Source organism: Pavona decussata, unplaced genomic scaffold, assembly GCF_977016875.1.
Source record: "Pavona decussata unplaced genomic scaffold, jaPavDecu1.1 SCAFFOLD_84, whole genome shotgun sequence".
Taxonomy (NCBI): Eukaryota; Metazoa; Cnidaria; class Anthozoa; order Scleractinia; family Agariciidae; genus Pavona; species Pavona decussata.
The window spans coordinates 3188456-3207380 of NW_028145502.1; the positions used below are offsets into that span (position 1 = coordinate 3188456).

General features: G+C 40.5%; 1 protein-coding gene and 1 non-coding gene across 3 annotated transcripts in view; one reads left to right on the forward strand and one right to left on the reverse strand.

Annotated features, from left to right (window-relative positions):
• The window catches only part of LOC146475456 (uncharacterized), a 186597-nt gene that overhangs the window by 73505 nt on the left and 94167 nt on the right, over positions 1–18925 (forward strand). For both annotated transcript variants that reach the window (XM_085115884.1, XM_085115885.1), the window contains 18 exons: positions 44–185; positions 609–913; positions 1627–1765; positions 2576–2901; positions 4190–4331; positions 4846–5168; positions 5723–5864; positions 6466–6791; positions 7625–7766; positions 8645–8967; positions 9589–9733; positions 10501–10829; positions 11950–12091; positions 14011–14333; positions 14925–15066; positions 15854–16179; positions 16909–17050; positions 18490–18794. In XM_085115884.1, coding sequence (XP_084972010.1) covers positions 44–185; positions 609–913; positions 1627–1765; positions 2576–2901; positions 4190–4331; positions 4846–5168; positions 5723–5864; positions 6466–6791; positions 7625–7766; positions 8645–8967; positions 9589–9733; positions 10501–10829; positions 11950–12091; positions 14011–14333; positions 14925–15066; positions 15854–16179; positions 16909–17050; positions 18490–18794 — 4164 coding nt within the window. The remainder of the gene's footprint in view (positions 1–43; positions 186–608; positions 914–1626; positions 1766–2575; positions 2902–4189; positions 4332–4845; positions 5169–5722; positions 5865–6465; positions 6792–7624; positions 7767–8644; positions 8968–9588; positions 9734–10500; positions 10830–11949; positions 12092–14010; positions 14334–14924; positions 15067–15853; positions 16180–16908; positions 17051–18489; positions 18795–18925) is intronic.
• On the reverse strand, positions 16432–16517 carry Trnam-cau (transfer RNA methionine (anticodon CAU)). The gene is given in 2 exon segments: positions 16432–16467; positions 16481–16517. It is a non-coding gene; the product is annotated as a tRNA-Met (tRNA).

The following is an 18925-nucleotide window of genomic DNA, read 5'->3' on the forward strand; positions in this document are numbered from 1 at the left end:
ATCCGCTTATTTCTAATTTTGATATTGTTTGGCATATTTTCAGTATTTTACAGGCAACAGAGACCAAAACACAGTGGTACAACACAGGTTCTATCCGCCAATCAAGGCTCGCTTCATACAGATTCGCCCGTGGGGGTGGTACTCGCGTATATCGATGAGAGTGGAGTTTTACGGATGCGCTGAAGGTGAGAACAAGTTGTCTCCCAATTTGATGGTTACTGCAGCCTTTTTTAAACGCGTTTAGATCACGTTTAAGTCGCGTTTGATATTGGAACTCGTTTCCTAGGAGTTTGGATCCTGATCGCGTTTTGGATGTGTTTAGGCTTTGTTTAGGACATTTCAAAACATTTTTCGTGTTTGCGCTTTATTTGAGGCTTGCTTGAGACATTTTCCTGTTTTGAGACTCATGAGGGCTAAGTTGAGGGAGGCGTCGTGGACAAGTGTTCAGACCTCTTGGCAATGTCTTTAAGTTTACTCTAAGTCATTTAGTGTAGTCTCCCTAATTAGCACTGCAGTGCTAAACATATTGACGCTTAAATAAGGTTTTATTTTTAATGATTCTACATACTGAATGACAGCTAATTTATTGCGTTTTCTTTTATTTGCAGACCCTTGTAACATGCCACTTGGCTTAGAAGACAAACGGCTCACCCCAGGAGATATATCAGCCTCCACCTACTATAATGCTCACTTAGCTCCGTGGTATGGCCGCTTAAACCACGTGTATTCCTGGAGTGTGCGCACTAGAAACACCGGACAGTGGCTTAAGGTTAACTTCGGTTATATAACACGATTTAAAGGAATAGCGACCCAAGGAAGATCCAATTCCAACCAATGGGTGAAGAGCTATTTTGTGACGTATAGTAGAGATGGCGTTACATACGTTCCTTATAAGGAAAACGGTCGGGTTAAGGTGAGTTGTTGTTAAGGTTACAGTCAATCTACGTCACGCGTGACCGGTATTTTTGAAATTTGAAGGGAGTTTTGAAATTTCCATGTCAGTTTTGAACATCGCCAACGAGATTTCAGAGTTCCCAAAGAAATTTTCCCAGTTTATTGATGATATAAGGCTATGAATTTTTCTTTACATTACAGCATTAAGTATTTCAGGAAAAAGAATTCTTTCCCAAGTATTTTGAATCTTTTTTCCAGTTAATGCGTCTTTATCGTAAAGATTTCCAGAGAAATGTTCAACATTCCATTCCAGTTCAAATGCCGGACATTACAGAGAGGAATTCGAACGTTGATTTCATTCTTGGAAATACTGGTCACGCGTGAATTGGATTAACTGTAAATTTAAATTTGTGAGGGCCATGAATTATGGTCATAATAGGAAGAAATTCTTAAAGTGTTATCGACTCAATTTAAAATTTTTTCCTGTGGTGCTGTTTTAAAATAGTTTACAGGAAGAATTGACATGAAAAGAAAAGTGCAAACCTTGTTTCGAAAATTATTTAGCAACAAATTGAATCTTGAGAATAATGTCCCGCTGTTATGATTTCAATGGTCAAACTTGCAGCCTCAAACATTGCTCACCTTTGCACATTAAGCTGAAGAGTTGAATTTATTGTAGTTTCACACACATTCTGTAGTTATGTAGAAAACACTATTTTTTTTCTCTCTTAGATTTTCTCAGGCAACACTGACAGAAATTCTGTAGTATATCATCGTTTCATGAGACCATTCAGTGCTGTTTACGTGAAAATTCATCCCAGAACGTGGTACAGTTGGATTTCAATGAGAGTTGAGCTCTTTGGCTGCACAAGTAAGTTTCTTTACACAGTGCGACCGTAACTTAATACTAAGGCCCGTTTACACGTAACTGGGACACTCGTTGGACATGTCTTCAACAGTAATCATCCCGAGGGGTTGAAACTGGCGTCCCGAGAAGGAGTGTCAGAGAGGTCACTGAGATACAGTGCCAGGGCCCCGCTCTCAATCGAGGCAGCGGTTACGAACTGCCAACGGTCTTTTTCGACGTTTTGTCACGTGACTTACACCACCTCAAGTCACTTGACACAAAATTAGCATCTCACTACTTGACAAAGATCCAGCGAAGGAGTCGAACGCTTGCACGCTTAGTTAGAAAGTTAACTTGTTTGCTAAACTGTTATCAGTCGCTTTCAGTTCATTTGAAAAAGACGAAATAGTAGCCGACTTTGAGAGGGTTGACCGTACGTGCACGTATTTATTGTAAATGTAACCCATTGAAATCTTCTTGACTCTCTAGTAAGATTGCACAGAGAACTAGTTGCCAGGCCAATAACCAGAGATTTAATTGCCATCTACTGACGTTCCACAATTTACCTGGCTCTGATGATAACTTCTACTCAGGTTGTCGAAATGTCAGTCACTGCAAGCAGTCGTTCTCAGGACTTCATTCACCCGGTTGATCAAAATCTACCTACTTTGTGGTGATATGACTCCTGGGTTCAAACCATTAACAGTGAGCGAACTAGCTGTTAGTCAAATAGATTACATTTGGCTCAGTTGTGATTTAAAAAACATAGTTTTAAAATCTTATCATAATTTACGAAGTAACGAATATGGCTGTTTTTGCCCTGTTTTTTGCTAGGCGCTCTCTGCAACTCTCCCTTGGGATTAAAGAGCGGTCGACTACGAAACAGCAAAATCACCGCATCATCCGAGATTAACGTCTACCATAGCGCCAGGCTTGGCAGACTGGGGCAACGAAAACGAGGCAGGTACGCGGGGGCCTGGACCGCACGGGTCAATAACAAGAACCAATGGTTCAAGGTGGACTTTGGTCGACCAATGAAGATCACGAAGATATTGACACAGGGACGCCAGGATACGAATGAGTGGGTGACGTACTATAAGGTGTCTTCGAGTTTAGACGGAATTCATTGGCAAGTGTATCGATTCAAAAACAGCGATAAGGTAAGAAACACAACATCAGTAGACCTTTATCACACGGCGGCCATGTTCAGTCTCAGGAGAATAAAAAGCATTGTTTTTGCACGGCAAGCCTCGCACTAAATTCGCGTCTGGCCGAGGCTCTCCGTGCGAAAACAAAGCCTTTTATTCCCCCGAGACTCAACATGGCCGCCGCATGATAAGGGTCTATTAAAGGACATGAGCTGTGATACAGTAAATTAACAAATTTGTAAATTTGCACAGCGCATAATTCCATGACGAGGTGATCAAATGCGCCTTACAGTATGGACATTCTCAAGATCGAATTGGAATTTGCAAGTGTTGCTTTTTTGAGGAGAGGGGGAAACCGGAGTACCCGGAGAAAAACCTCTCTAAACAAAGACGTGAACCAATGGCAAACTCAACTCACATATGGCGTCGAGTCCGGGAATCAAACCCGGGCCACATTGGTGGGAGGCGAGTGCTCTCACCACTGCGCCATCACTGTTCTCCCTACAGTAACACCATCTTACCGTCGTCCCGTTAGTACTGACCAGCATCTAACTTTCCTTTCGATGTTTCGATGCTCATTTAAATTCTCCCAACTAGTACTATAAAAAAATACAGGGAGAATGGTTAGGAGAATTCGTATGTTGATACCGGGGCTTAAAGGGTAATAGGCCATTTCCGAGTTGCTGTAAACCTCTTATGAAAGCGAAGCTAAATGCAAGGTTTTTACTATGAAAATTAGTTTTCATAACTAATTTGATATCAAAAGCTTTGCACTTAGCCTCGCTTCCATAATGAGCTTCACGGCAACTCGGAAATGGCCTATTACGACCACCTCGTTATTGCGGCCACCAATTTCACAGAGTCATTTTTATATCTGGAGACAGTCCCATAGACGAAGTAATAAAACACTTTTATGGTCCTATGTTGGTCTTATTAACGAGTTTGTTCTGTCAAACCATTTCTATTCTTCCTTCTACGCCTAGCGATCTTGCCAAAGGAGAAGTTTTTCCGAGGATGCAGAGTTGTTTCAAGGACTCTTTAAGTGAAATTTTTGAGTTTTTCTGGCATCTTTTTGATCCAAAGTTTACATAAAAATGTCAATCTCCTAGAGCATTCCAACGTTTTCGAAAATTACCGGCGATTGTTAAAAGTAACCGATCACTTTCAAAGTTATCGGGATATTTCCGACAAATCAGGAAGAAAAAACGAAACCTGCTGGTTCTCACTCTCCCCTTATTAAACATAGTAAATGCTGAGTCACTGATTATAGTAAAACTTGAATGATTCATTCTATTTTCAGAGTTTCCGTGGTAACAACGATCAAAACAGTATCAAACTGCAAGCGCTCTCGCCACCAGTTTACGCGCGGTTTATCCGTATTCACCCGTGGAGCTGGTACAGACGCATCTCCATGAGAGTGGAATTCTATGGATGCAAAACCGGTCAGTGAGCGAGTTGTATTTTAAACCATTTTACATGAACTTGCTTCATAGGTTTTATCTAAATGGTCAAACTTTTCATTCTGTCACAGATTCAAAGCCACTTTGCACTATAAGAAAGTACTTTCAGTAGCTCAGGCTTTCAGTTGAAAGATCGCTCTTTTGTATTCATTTATCCACACGCGTGATGCGTATTTTGTATTCCATTCATCCCACACACACGTTACATATAGACTCATTACATGATAGACGATTTGGCATTGAAAATGAACAGGTGAAAGAAGCCGTACGGCGTTTTTGCTTGTTGAAACAAATAAACAAACAAACAAACAAAAAAAACAAATTCCTAATTTTTGTTGACCATCGTTTGCAGTCCACGTCACTGTTTCCAATTCTTAAACAACCTTCTTTTTTTAAGATTGTTTGTCAAACAAGCTTTAAAACGAATTTTGTGGTGGCGAAGAATTAAAACGTTTCTAAATTGAAAACAATTCTCAATTTTCAAATTCCCAAACAGATCCGTGCGACGTTCCCTTGGGAATGCAAGACGGCCGTGTCACCCCATCTATGTTGACCGCCTCCTCCATGTATAACCATTACTACGGTCCGTGGAGCGCCAGACTGCAGGCGCGAAACTACGGCTCTACACGAGGAGGCTGGATTGCTAAATACCGGAACAGGAACCAGTGGTTGCAGATTGATTTGGGAACCAAGTCACGTGTAAAGAGGATCTGTACCCAGGGTCGGTATGACGCTAACCAATACGTGAAGTCCTATACAGTGTCTTACAGCGTGAAGGGAGACAAGTTTGTGACTTATCAGGAAGGAAGGAAGACAAGGGTATGTTGACAAAAATATGCTACTCATTAGTTTTGAAAAGAATAATAACAACAGCAACAAATAAAAATAAAAATTAAACAAACAAGAGAATATAAAGAAACCACACCAACAGCCAGCTTTTGTGATCGTATTTTTTGAGGCAAACTGGAATCTTGCCCTGCGATCTACTCCTTTAAAATGACCATATTGTAATGGGCTTTTGTGTTAACGTGGAATCAGTTTTCGTTAGTTCAAATCGTTCTTGACTAAATGAACAAATGTTGTAATAAAATGGAAATCATTTCTCGTCCCTGAAGATTTCTGAAAGCATTTCTTTCGTTGTTCAGTTTACCTTCTGAACTGTTTTTCCGAAGAACGATGTTTCTCAATAGTCATTGAACTGGATTTTCAATGCTTTGAAATCCTTTGGAATACAAAAACGTAATTCAAAATATATCTGCCACGTTTACCCGGGGATGGAATATTGGTTTTCTCGGGGATGGAATGTTGGTTTTCTTAGCGTAGAAGAAGTCATGCCCTCATCACCTCTAATAACTTCGTCTGTTATATTTTAGTTATTCCAAGCCAATATCGAGAGGTATTATGTGGTATGCCATCGCTTCTTCAGGCCTTTTGTGGCTCGTTACGTGCGTATTAATGTCAGGAGTTGGTACAGCTACATTTCCATGAGAGTTGAACTCTTCGGCTGCAGATTGGGTAAGAAACACACTATAATATGTAGTTTAAAATCAGGTCCCAGTTGTTCGAAAGCCGATTAACGCTAATCGACGATTAACAGTCGACCGATGTTTTCATCTCGCTCGTTAAAAGTGGTTTTGAAAGCTAATTTAAGCTAATGGTTAAGAAACGTCTAAGTCAAAACTGAGGGACAAAAATCTTTTGGAAGAATCTTCATTGATTAGCAATCGAACTTGAATCAGAGTTCACGTTAATCCATGATAAGCTTAAGTGGTCTTTGAACAACTGGGCCCAGTTGTTCGAAAGCCGATTAACGCTAATCCACAATTAAAAGTTAACCGAGGTTTTCATCTCACTCGTTCAAAAAATGTTTTTAAAAGCTAATTTTAAGCTAATGGTAAAGAAATGTCTAAGTCAAAACTGAGGGACAAAAATCTTTTTGAAGAATCTTTATTGGTTTGTAATTAAATTGGAATCGAAGTTCCCGTTAATCCAGGATTAGCTTCATCGGGCTTTGAACAACTGGACCCTTGGCCCTAACACAATGTATATTACACCGTACTATCAACCTGACCCAGCCGTAGAGCAACTTCTAATGAACGCCTCTTGTATGTACCAGGCAAACTTTGTAACCAACCAATGGGATTGCAGAACGGCCGCCTTAGACACACTCAAATGACAGCCTCGTCTCAGTGGGATAAATACCACGCAGCATTCCTCGCTCGGCTCCAGCGCGCGCGGCACGGAAGGTACTTTGGGTCCTGGTGCGCAAGGATGAACAATAGGTACCAGTACCTTCAGATTGACTTCACCAGGCCGTCCAAGATTATCAAGATCGCCACTCAGGGAAGGGAAGATAGCAATCAATGGGTTACGCAGTATTACGTGACACACAGCGTCAACGCGATCAATTTCGTGGAGTACAAGGAGCGAAACAATAGGAAGGTAATGAAAGTAGTATTGTATATGGCTTCTTGGTTTTACGAATCGTTTTAATCAGATTGGAAAAGCGCTCACAGGGAAAGGACACAGAGTGTTATAACAGGGCCGCGTGGTCCGAGAAGAGGAAGCTTTCTGCTCAGAGCTATTGCCTTCTGTAAAGGCCTACAAAGTATTAACAAAGTAATGGAGTTGTAGTGAAGATGTATAGTTGAAAGACATAGAAGAAAACAAATGGTTGCAAATGAACAGCATTGGCATAAAATCTTTTATTCCTATCAGTAAAATCAGTGGCTCAAAGTAGTAGCTTTTTAAGCAAGCGAGTATATACAGCATCATATATGTGGAGCAGCAAATTTAACTGAAAAAGAATTAAGTTTATTTTCCGGCCATTTTGATACATTTTGTTTGCTTTTGTTTGTGGCTGAAAATATGTACTAAAATGTACTTATCTTTCTCAAAAGTTGTTGGCGTAGTTTGTTTCGAACTCATAAATATTTCATGAAAAGAAAACAAAGGAAATCACTACCGTGAAGGAGGTTTGGAAATGTGATCTTAATTATCATAAAATTTAGTGAAGTTTTGCTTTGAATTACTCCAAGAATTATGAATCGTTTGAGAAGCTATATCAAACGCTCGAAAGAATGTTTCATTGGATTTCCAAAAACGTCGAAGTTGGATAAAAAACGGGAAGAAAAAAACAACAACGACAACAAAATACAACTCGGCTGCGCCTCGTTTTTCCAACCCACTTTTCAGGTGTTTGGAAAGAAGATGAAACATTCTTCCTCGTGTTTGATATATTACTTCAAACCCTTGTTTTGCTCTGCTCCTCACAGTATTTCACTGGAAACAGAGACCGCAACACTGTAGTAACCAACCCGTTTAATCCAGCTATTCGGGGTCGTTACATCCGGGTACATCCATGGGGATGGTACAGACACATCTCGATGCGAGTGGAGTTCTATGGATGCTTCACAGGTAATAATAATAAGTTATTTATGTATATTGCGCTTTTTAACATGCAATGGTCAAAAGCACATTACAATACTAGAATATACTAAATATGTACATAAACTAAATTTAACAATAAAAATGTAATTTAGGCGCTGAAGGCTAAAAGCTAACTTAAAAAGATATGTTTTAAGGCAAGATTTAAAAGTCAAAATAGAATCAACACTTCGCAGGCTTGCTGGGAGCACGTCCCACAATGTAGGCGCAGCTAGACTAAAAGATCTGTCACCAAAGGATTTTTTCATTTTCCTTGCTGGATGTAATAGAATAGTGCCTGAATTAGAGCGCAGTGAATAGCGTGTGTGCTTTCTTACATTGATTAAATCGCTAATATAAGCTGGTGCGATACCATTTAGTGCTTTAAAAGTTAGAGGTAAAATTTTAGAATGTATTCTATACCTTACTGGCAACCAGGTGCACGTTTACAATTGATGTGTTTCGCTTTAATATCATAATTTGTATTTAACTGTTTTGGACGTTCAGTGGTGGAGTTGTAAAACGGTGATGTGATGTGTAACAGACATTTTGTATTTAATATAATTTTCCTACCATTCTCTTTGGAAAATAGAACTTCACACAAACACTTAACAGCAGTAAAACAAACTCAATTGTGGGACCAAGCATACGCTGGATTTGCCGTCGTAAACCAGCCGTCCTCAGGAATAGTTCTTCAGCGTACTGAGATATGAAATTACTGCGAAATGTTGTGACGTCCAACTTTTAATAAACCTTGATTTAGATACAGATACAGATGTGCAGCTTTGTTCAGTCATGAATTTAGCTTTCATTTTACCTTTCCCTGTCGTTAAAAGGAAACTAATTGAGTGTGTTCATGTTCTTTACAGACCGTTGCACTATGCCTCTTGGTATGGAAGACCGACGAATCCTGTCGGGTCGTCTTCGGGCCTCGTCGTCGTACAACTACAATCACGGACCTGACCGAGCGCGTCTAAACATCTACGCCGGCCACGGACGAACAGGAGCCTGGGTAGCAAAGTATCGCAACACCAATCAGTGGCTCCAGATTGATTTGGGGCAGATGAGTATCATCAAAGGTATCGCTACACAGGGACGGAGAGAGTCTCATCAATGGGTGTCCAGTTACATCCTTTCTTACAGTAAAGATGGTTACAAGTTCAAAGCGTATTCAGTCGGTGGGCGCCTCAAGGTAAGCTATACATCATTATTACCTGAACTACAAGTTAAGTTCAAGTCAATCGAATAAACTTTATTCCAAAATCGCTACCATTTTAAAATGCTTTTGTTTACATGTTCTGATGTTATTTACAATGAACGTAAATTCTTCGGGTCTTGGCGCTGGGAACTTACAAAATAGATGTTCTTTTGTACTGGTAGGTTTTTTTCCATTTGTCGTGCGGGACAGTTTGGACTAAAGGAAACAGAGAAGAAGGAAAAAAACCTATTATATTAAGATGAGAATACACAGTTTCCCAGGGTACAACGAATAAAATTCGGCCAATGCAAACGGAAATAAATGGGATTATTTTCTGAGGTCAATACGTCATTTTAGATAAACACTCTCTTAAGAGTTTTAATAGTTTTCTTTCTTCATTTGTATTTATTGATAATTTTCAACACCTTTCCTCGAAACTTTCTAAAGAAATTTAAGCAAAAAAGAAGAAGCAACAACAACAATAACTAAAAGAACAAACAGAAAAACAGTTACCAGAGCACTCAAGGAAATGCAAAGAACACAACCAGATGTTCCAAGAAAACAGGTTTATTTACAACTGCAATCGCTGTGTAAATCTTTTTATTTTTCCTGTAGAGATTCCGCGGAAACTACGACATTTATCACACAGTAGCACAGCGAGTGTCTCCAAGCATCAGGGCAAGATATCTAAGAATCCACCCCAAGAGCTGGAGATCGTATATAGCAATGAGGGTTGAGCTGTATGGGTGCCGATACAGAGGTGAATTTGACAAATGACACTCGTGCTACCTTCTCACTGTCACATTTGTTAAGTTCGTGTGCCAATAGGGAGCTTTAGGAACGACGAAGGCGACGGCAAAGAAAAAGTTTTTCAAACGTCGTCGCGATTATTCCAACTCGCTTTAAATGTCAAATGTAGGTGAAATTTCCTAGAGTTGGATTCTTGGAGATCGCACGCAAGTTTAGAAAGAGAAAGAAAAATTCGTCGCCGTATGTTACGTCCTCCATAAAACGTCCCATCAGGAAATTTCACGTCATAGTCGTGCAGTGACGGTAAAGAAATGTACCAAAAAGTGTAATTCACGTGCAGAGTTGTGAGTTGTTGTTTTGGTTATTAAGCCTTTCGCTTTTTTGACGTCTTGGTCGTTGCTTAAGCTCCTAAATTGGTGCGGTGCGGAACAACAGATGTTGGAACTGCTCACACAGCAATATGACGAATGTCGATTGTCGAGGTTTCACTTAATCTAACATGGTTTAATACTTAGTTATTATTTCTTCTTTATCGAGAAATACGCTGTATCTCACTCAAGACCCTTCCGTCTAGCAACTGAGGAGGTTCCTTTGGCTTCTAGCCATTCCTTTGAACGATATTTTCTCGTTTTCGTGGCAATGATTTTGGATAGTATTAGGACAGTTTTGCTCTTACGCTGTAGAAAGACGCGTGCAAGTTTCAAGGCGTAGTGCTAGTGTCTAGCACCGTCTACCCGCACTGCAGTTCTACGGAGTAAAGTTTTCGTTTCGTTTCAGAGCGAATATGCGACGGAGCCTTGGGGATGCAAAGTGGCCGAATCAAAAATGCCGCCATCAAAGCCTCATCACAGCATGACAAAAATCATGCCTCATATCTGGGCAGACTTAAGCGCCTGCGCCGCGGCAGGCTAATGGGGGCCTGGAGTGCGCGCCACAACAACTACAATCAGTGGCTCCAGGTGGATCTTGGGAAAGCAATGAAGGTCACTGGTGTGGCAACACAAGGAAGAGAGGAAGCTAACCAATGGGTGACGGCGTTTTATGTGTTGTACAGTTCAGATGGAGTCAAGTTTGCTAAGGTTAAGGACTGGTGGGATGTCGTGAAGGTAAGTGACTGCAAAGGGGTGTTGTTAAGGAGTGTGCCTACTTTTGTTACTGCGCATACGTTCTGTGCATCTCAAGATACTCGGGTTTCCTATGGGTGGTGCTTACTAATATAGGGATATTTTTGCGCGGTTTTAAACTATGCGGAGAAAGCAGATCTTAGTAAGTGCTCTTGGTATCCAAAGAGAAAATTGGGGGTAACCATGCATTTTTCAGAGATAGTTAAGCTTCAATTTGGAAGAAAAACGCCATACATTGCTTTGTATTTTACTGCTTTTTAGAATAATTGTTGCTGAATTATCTCTTTCTGGATTCCAGTAGCCCATACTAAGATCTGCTTTTCCTACATAGTCAAAAACTGTGCAAAGGCGTCTTCCTTTAAAAGAACCCGGGAAATAGCTTTTACAGTCAACTCTCGCCTTGCGGACACTTCGCTATTACGGACACCCCGATAATACGGACAGCAGCTAAACAAATTCCCGCTATTACAGACTCTCGCTATTAAGGACACTAACTCGCAGTCCGAGGTCGCCGCGATAAAGGGAGTTGACTGTATCTTTTTTTTGTTTGGCGGTGCACCATGTACCAAGTTCCCAGTTACGTAGCAAAGAAAACAAAAGAAAACAAATAGAACGACAGCAGTGACTTAAATTATCCCTCAGTTTTTTTTTGCAGGGCTTCTCTTTTCATCTCATTGGCCCGTCTGTCTGTGTCATTTCATTGGTGAAATTTTTTTCGAAATGTAAATCACATTTTGATCTAAACCATCGACTCAAAATGCGGACAAAAATTTCACTCATGAAAGAAAACTTTTTTGTCCAATAGGCCATTTCCGAGTTGCTGTGAACCTCATTATCAAAGCGAGGCTAAGTGCAAAGTTTTTATTATGAAAACAAGTTTTCATTCATATGCAAACAAAACTAATTTTCATGTGAAAAGCTTTTGCACTTAGCCTCGCTTTCATAATGAGGTTCACAGCAACTCGGAAATGGCCTATTAACAGTTAGCAAAAGTGATGAAATTTTCCAGGTGATGAATGATTACAACTCTTATTCCCTTCAAAAATCAGTCTCCGTGAAACAAAAACTTTCAAATCTGTTTTTATTTCCCGCCTTTTTGTAGACATTCTCAGCTAACGTGGACCGGTACTCTGTCAAGAATAACCCTCTCCCATATCCCATATATGGACGCTTTGTTCGTTTGCAAATCCGAGGATGGCGCTCACACATTTCAATGAGGCTGGAGCTGTACGGATGCCCATGGAGTAAGCTTATTCATAATATACAGTAGCGACTAAGGGGGATTTTATTATTGTTATTATCATTATCATCATCATCATCATCATCATCATCATCATCATCATTTACTTATTTATATTTTTTTAGAGCGGTTTTCAATGTCGAAAGTAATTCGCGTTTGCTTTACCACGCTCTTTGGCAAAACTCGCGCCACTTTCTCAACCAATGAGAATCAAAACAAAAACCAATCGTGCGTTGCTCGGACGTGTTTTCCCGCGCTTGGCGCCGGCTACATGTATTTGCTTCGAATTCTGATTGGTTCATTGCGCTTTTTTCATCTGTTGTGATTAGCCGGAATAATTCCTTTGGTTTTGGTTTTACGACACTCAAGTGAAAACCGCTCTACTTTATTTGCCATAAAGAAAACACAATAGTCTACACTAAAGTAACATTTAAAGGCTGGTTTCCATATGATCGCAGATCGCAATAAGGTCTGCGATCGTCTGCGATCCTGCGATCGTGATCGCAGACGATCGCAGAAGATAGAATCATGTTTTATCTAAAGCCTGGATTCCATATGATCGCGGATCGCAGATCGCAGATCGCAAACAATCGCAATTGATCGCAGACGATCGCAGGAGATAGAACATGGTTCTATCTTCTGCGATCGTCTGCTATCATGATCGCAGACGATCGCAGACCTTATTGCGATCTGCGATCTGCGATCTGCGATCCGCGATCATATGGAAACCAGCCTTAAGATATGGCGAGGCGAGGAGACCTCAAGAAACCATAGGGCTTATGTTTAAAAGAGGTCACCTCGAAATATGTGTTGGAAGGGATTGAAGCTGACGATTCTGCAAAGATCGGAAGATAGATACTAGATACCTTTATTTCAATACGGTGTCTCTTTGCTTGTATGATTACAAGTCAATCTCGTACCCAGAGTCTTCAGGCTTTTTGGTCAGCGGGGCAACGCCGGGAAGACTCTGGGGACATCGAAAAAATTCAATTTTTTTGATTGGCTGTTCCGCAACGGTTTCCATTGTTTTACCGCAGAAATCCTGCGGTGATAAAATTCGATGTCCCCAGAGTCTTCCCGGCGTTGCCCCGCTGACCAAAAAGCCTGAAGACCCTGGGTACGAGATTGATTACAAGTTAGAAACTGGAATCCTAAGAAGCTGACGATTCCGCAAAAGATCTGAAAATAGATAGATACCTTTATTATACAACCGTTTCGACAAAGGTTATCCAAAAAAGGGTAAAAGCGTACGCGATAATGCCGTAATGTAGTCTGGGGAATACCCAATAAATTTCAATAAAAGCTCAGAATCCATAATGCGTGGGCCGTACAATAGCGGGCAATATGGATTCTGAGCTTTTATTGAAATTTATTGGGTATTTCCCAGACTACCTTTCCGCATTGTCGCGTACGCTTTTTCGCTTGTTTTGGACAACCTTTGTCGAAACAACTGTATACGGTGTCTATTGCATGATTTACAAAATAGAAACTGATATCAATAGAGGCGGCCTTGCATAGAAATAATAGTAAAAATATATAGATAAAGTAAGAAAGGAACTATGGTTATATAAGCGAAGCAATAAAGAACTACATTATATACTTCGATTCAAAGTTAAACAACTCTTACCGTGATGAAAAAGCTTCTCCAGTTGGGTTCTTTCATGATTTATTTCATCATTGTTAGAATGTATTCATATTTTTTCATACTGCATGAAGGATGTTTAAAAACGATTGAAAATCGTTCGACGTTTTTTATACGTTGCATACAGTGTCATAAGCAAGTTTTTAAATTGACTTCGCACGGAACTCGTTCGTAATTTAACATGGCTTGACAACGTTTAATGCAACAATTGCAACCATGCAAAATCTTTCGTGTCAATTGGCTCCAAAAAAAAGTGACACTATTCTTTTGCTTTACTTCAGGCGGTTGCGACGTTCCGCTTGGCATCGAAGACCGCCGTTTTCCTGATCAACTCATTACCGCTTCATCCTTCTACAACTATTACTGCGCGCCGCGAAACGCTCGGTTGCATCAGCGGCGCGTGGGACGGTACGGAGGGGCGTGGTGCGCGCGGCGTAGCGTCAGAAACACGTGGATTCAATTCGACTTTGGAGGACGTACGCGTATCACGCAAGTTTGCACGCAGGGCCGTCAAAATTCTGATCAGTGGGTGACCAGTTATTATGTAATGTACAGCAAAGATGGTCAACATTTTACACCATACAGAGAAGGACGTGCTACAAAGGTGATCTAACTTAACTAGTTTTTCAGTAGACCCAGAAGCATGTTCAAAATTTTGGGGTGCAGGGATGGCGCAGTGATGAGAGCACTTGTCTCCCACTAATGTGGCCTGGGTTCGATTCCCTGTGTTGACGTCATATGTGGGTTGAGTTTGTTGTTGGTTCTCGTCCCTGCTCCGAGGGTTTTTCTCCGGGTACTCCGGTTTTCCTCCCTCAACAAAAACCAACATTCTCCATTTCCAATTCGAGCAGGAAAAAGTGGATGAAAAAGCCACTCTGCGGAAGCCACTGAACTTCCCAATTAATTATTACTTAATATTTTATAATAAAAACAAGCGAAATAATGTTGACTGACGTTTCGATGACTCCATGTCACCATTTTCAAAGTTGTGTAAGTTATATATTTTTAACTGAAGAGCTAGTGAATAGAAAGATTAGCCCTACTTACTTACTTACTTACTTATCCTCTTTGGGCCCTCTTTTTAGCCCTGATTGCCTTTTATCCCAGGAAAAGAGACAAAAATTTATTGTTTCTTTTGAAATCGTGCTGTTTTACGAAAAATGTTTGCTTATCCCTTATTCTCTGTTTCCTTCAGATATTTGCGGGTAATTATGACCGTTATATGGTTGTGTGTAATCGCTTGTTGAGGCCAATATCAGGGCGATACTTCAGGCTTTACCCCGTCTCTTGGCGAAGCTGGATATCCATGAGAGTGGAATTCTATGGATGCATAACAGGTACGTTAAATAAAGTAGGGTCTGTTTACATGGAGGGAGGAAGATACTAGTACTAGGAAGATCCTAGAAGGCGGATCAACGTTTCGTTTGCTTTACATGCAGAAATTTTGGTCGGTGTGGTTACCACGTGGAGAAGGAAAGCAAGACGAAATTGTCGGCCTTTAGACACCATGTTTGTTTTACTTGTCCTTAGTAGTAGGACCTTCCGAGCTAAGGTGGTTTATATGGTGCTAGGATCTTCCTATCACCCAGCGAGGAAAATCCAAGCTACAAAGATCCTAGCGCTAGGGCCAAATACTTATTGCATGTAAACTGAACATAGAAAACATATGACGCGGGGGTGATCTTCCTTCTAGGATCTTCCTCCCTCCATGTAAACAGCCCCTTAATCCGCCCAATAATGAAACCTGTCAAAGTTTGTGTTTTTTCACATTCGCTTTACCTCGATTTGTTAAAATTTAATTTATTTCCCTTCAAGCCGAGTAATGTTTAACCTTGCGAGAAAACCGATTTTGAGTTTTGAATTGAGCTTTCAAAAAGTCTTCAACTGAGACTGAAAAAATGAACAAGAAGTCACACAACAATGTTTGACTTCATACCTTCACGATCCGTGAAAAAATGATTGAATTGAACGCAACAGATCAACAAACATCAGCCAATTAACGAAACGATTTGAAAACTCTCAATTTAAGGTTAAAAACTTTCTTCCACTTTTAGGATGGAATCGTTGAGTCAATGTCCTAGTTATTTTAGAAACGTCTCAGTGTTTGACCTTATCCTTTTTTAGGTCCAAGATGCAACAAGCCATTAGGAATGCAAAATGGCCGCATACGACAAACACAGCTTTCAGCTTCCTCAAGCTGGGATGCCAATCACGGTCCGCGGAATGGCCGACTGAACTTCCGCCGCACAGGGTCCCGGATGGGCGCGTGGGTCGCCCGACGCAACGACCGATACCAGTGGTATCAGGTGGACTTTAAGCGTGCCATGCGCGTTATAAAGATCGCCACTATGGGACGCCAGGATGCTGCTCAGTGGGTCACGCAATATTTTGTCACGTACAGTCAGGATGGCGTGAGCTTCGCTGAGTACAAGGAGAACAGTAACAGAAAGGTAAGAACTGTGTGACTGTTGTTTTCACCTATTGCAGTTTTTCCCCCTTTGCTTGCAATGGTCTCGCGTGATTGGCTTGCAACACTTCTAGAAAACTGTGAATAGATCAAACAACAGAAGAATACCCCCAACCCTTATGCTGCTACACAATTAAAACAATTACAAGTTTCGAGAGCTGCTACACTACTGTTTTAAAAAACGTGGACTGAAAAAGGGAGGAAAAAAAGGGAAAAAATAAAAATAAAAACTGTGTGCCCCGTGTGAAGATCGAACTCACGACCTTCAGATTTCTACGTTGGATTATGAGACTGACGCGCTGCCTACTGCGCTAACGAGGCACCACTGAGTATATTTTCTATGTTACTTGTTTTGTTTGTTTTTTGTCTTGAAATGTTGCAACTTATTACGTTTGTGTTCACTTACGTTTGCGACAATGTTAAAATGGGAGAAAATTTGCGGAGGCCTGCACCGTTTGCAACGTCTTACATGGTTGGTCGAGAGGACAAAAGAGCGAAGAACAGAACAATGTTCCTTGCCTCAAAAAATGCAGCTGAAGATTATGATGGTCCAGTGAAATTAGAACTTTGGAAAGTTGCAGGTCTACTGTAAAATTTGAAAATTTTTTTAATGATTCTCTACATTAACGAGCATTTGTTTGATTTTAAGTTTAAATAGGGTGTTATGTCTTTCATTTCCTAAACCTTCAACTATTCATTTCATTTTCAACAGTACTTCACCGGAAATCGGGACCAAAACAACGTTGTGCAATATCGTCTCTTTCCACCAATCAGAGGTCGTTACATACGGCTGCGTCCCTGGGGCTGGTATAGATACATTGCCCTGAGGGCAGAGTTCTATGGTTGCCCAGAAGGTATTGTATAATAACAGAAAGTTGCAAAACATTCTTAGAGCAGCAGCCAGAATAGACCTCTTTCGCTTCCGTTGTTTTGTTGCCCCATTACAGATCGTGTGATGGTACTCTAGGGAGTAGTCTCTTTTAGAACTGGTCATATTCACGCTGGCATGCATTCTTTACTTCCAAAAAGACAAAGGATTGATTCTCCTTAGAATGTCACGTGATTTGTAATGGGCAATTGGCTTGCAGAGCGAATATGGTCTATTGATCTTATCGGCAAACGCAGCAAAGACTGTCGGAAAACAGTTACCTCTAACTCAGTATGTTTTAACAGCATAATCGTAACTAGCAATGGGGCTGAACCATTCTCTTAAGAAAAATTCTCTTAACCATTTATTAATTGATTGAAAGTAGAGGAGTGACATGTTTACGATACGTAAAGTACGGAATTTCCTTTAGATATGATAATCTTTATTTATCTACGGTACAAAATTCGTGAGCTTTAAAAATGCTCAATACTAATATAATAAAAATATTTAACTAAAAAAGCTGCTTTCCACGAATGCCGTGCCTTACAGTTCTTTGAGTAATCGTTTAAATTGCCCAAGGGACTCTGCTTCCCTTAAGTTACAAGGAAGACTGTTCCAGAGAATGGCGCCACTATAGCTTAAGCTGTTTTTGTAACAGTTTGTGCGCGGTAATTAAGTAATTAAGTTACATAAAATGTTTCTTTCTTTTTCTTTCTTTCTTTGTCTATTTTTGTTACAAAATCAGTCTGCGATAAACTGATAAATGATAGCACACATCCAGCCGAAATCAAGGACAAAAATTTGCGACTCCTACTGTAAGACGAGAAGTGTAAGAATTTTGTTTTAGAAGCAAAAGGATGTGCCCCGTGTGAGGATCGAACTATCGACCTTCAGATTTCTACTTTGGATTATGAGACTGACGCGCTGCCTACTGCGCTAACGAGGCACTTGTGAGATTCGTTGATTATTCGTTAGTTTGCAACCTTTAGATCCTATCTAAGTTTTCAACTAGCAAATGTAGTTTTTTTTCTCGACCAATTTGAGGACTAAGTATTTTACTGGGGGAGTGTGTGAGCCCTTACTGTGATTGTTAAGAATTCGATCGGAACAGTAGCTTTTTACTTAACACGTCAATCTTCGTGAAACATTACACTGTAGTTAGCCATCCACTCAAACTACTTTGTTGCTGTCAACTCAGTGTAGATGTTGTTTATCACTGAAGTTACGCTAAAATTTTAAAATTCGCTTTGGTAGCTCCCTTAATTTTGTAGAAAATAGAGGTTGATTACAAACAACGGACATATACATTTTTGGCTAATATTTTGAAGGTACGAAATGTTTTGTCCTTGTCCTCATCAAGGTAAGCACTCTGTTGAAACCTGATCTCCCGTCTCTTCTTTCCATTTTTTTCTTTCATGTGAACAGATCCATGTAATGTGCCACTGGGTCTGGAAGACAAGAGGATCACCAATGGCCAATTCTCCGCCTCTTCTTACTACAACCATTACTTGGCCCCCTGGCATGGAAGGTTGAACCATCGCTGGTCCTGGAGCGTGCGTCATCGTAACAGTAAACAGTGGCTCCAGGTGAATATGATGGAAATTTACCGCATCCGGGGCATTGGTACGCAAGGCAGACAGGACTCCAGCCAGTGGGTGAAGAGCTTTACTCTGTCCTATGGAATGAATGGAATGGACTTCACTCAGTACAAAGACAAAGGAAGAGTTAAGGTAAGGCAAACGAAGTATAAGTAAGTATGAGTATCAGTATGAGTACAGAATAGCGTTTATAAAAAAAACACTAACAAGCAAGTGGCCCTCCTAACAATACAAGGTAAAATTAAAATAAAATATAAAAAATT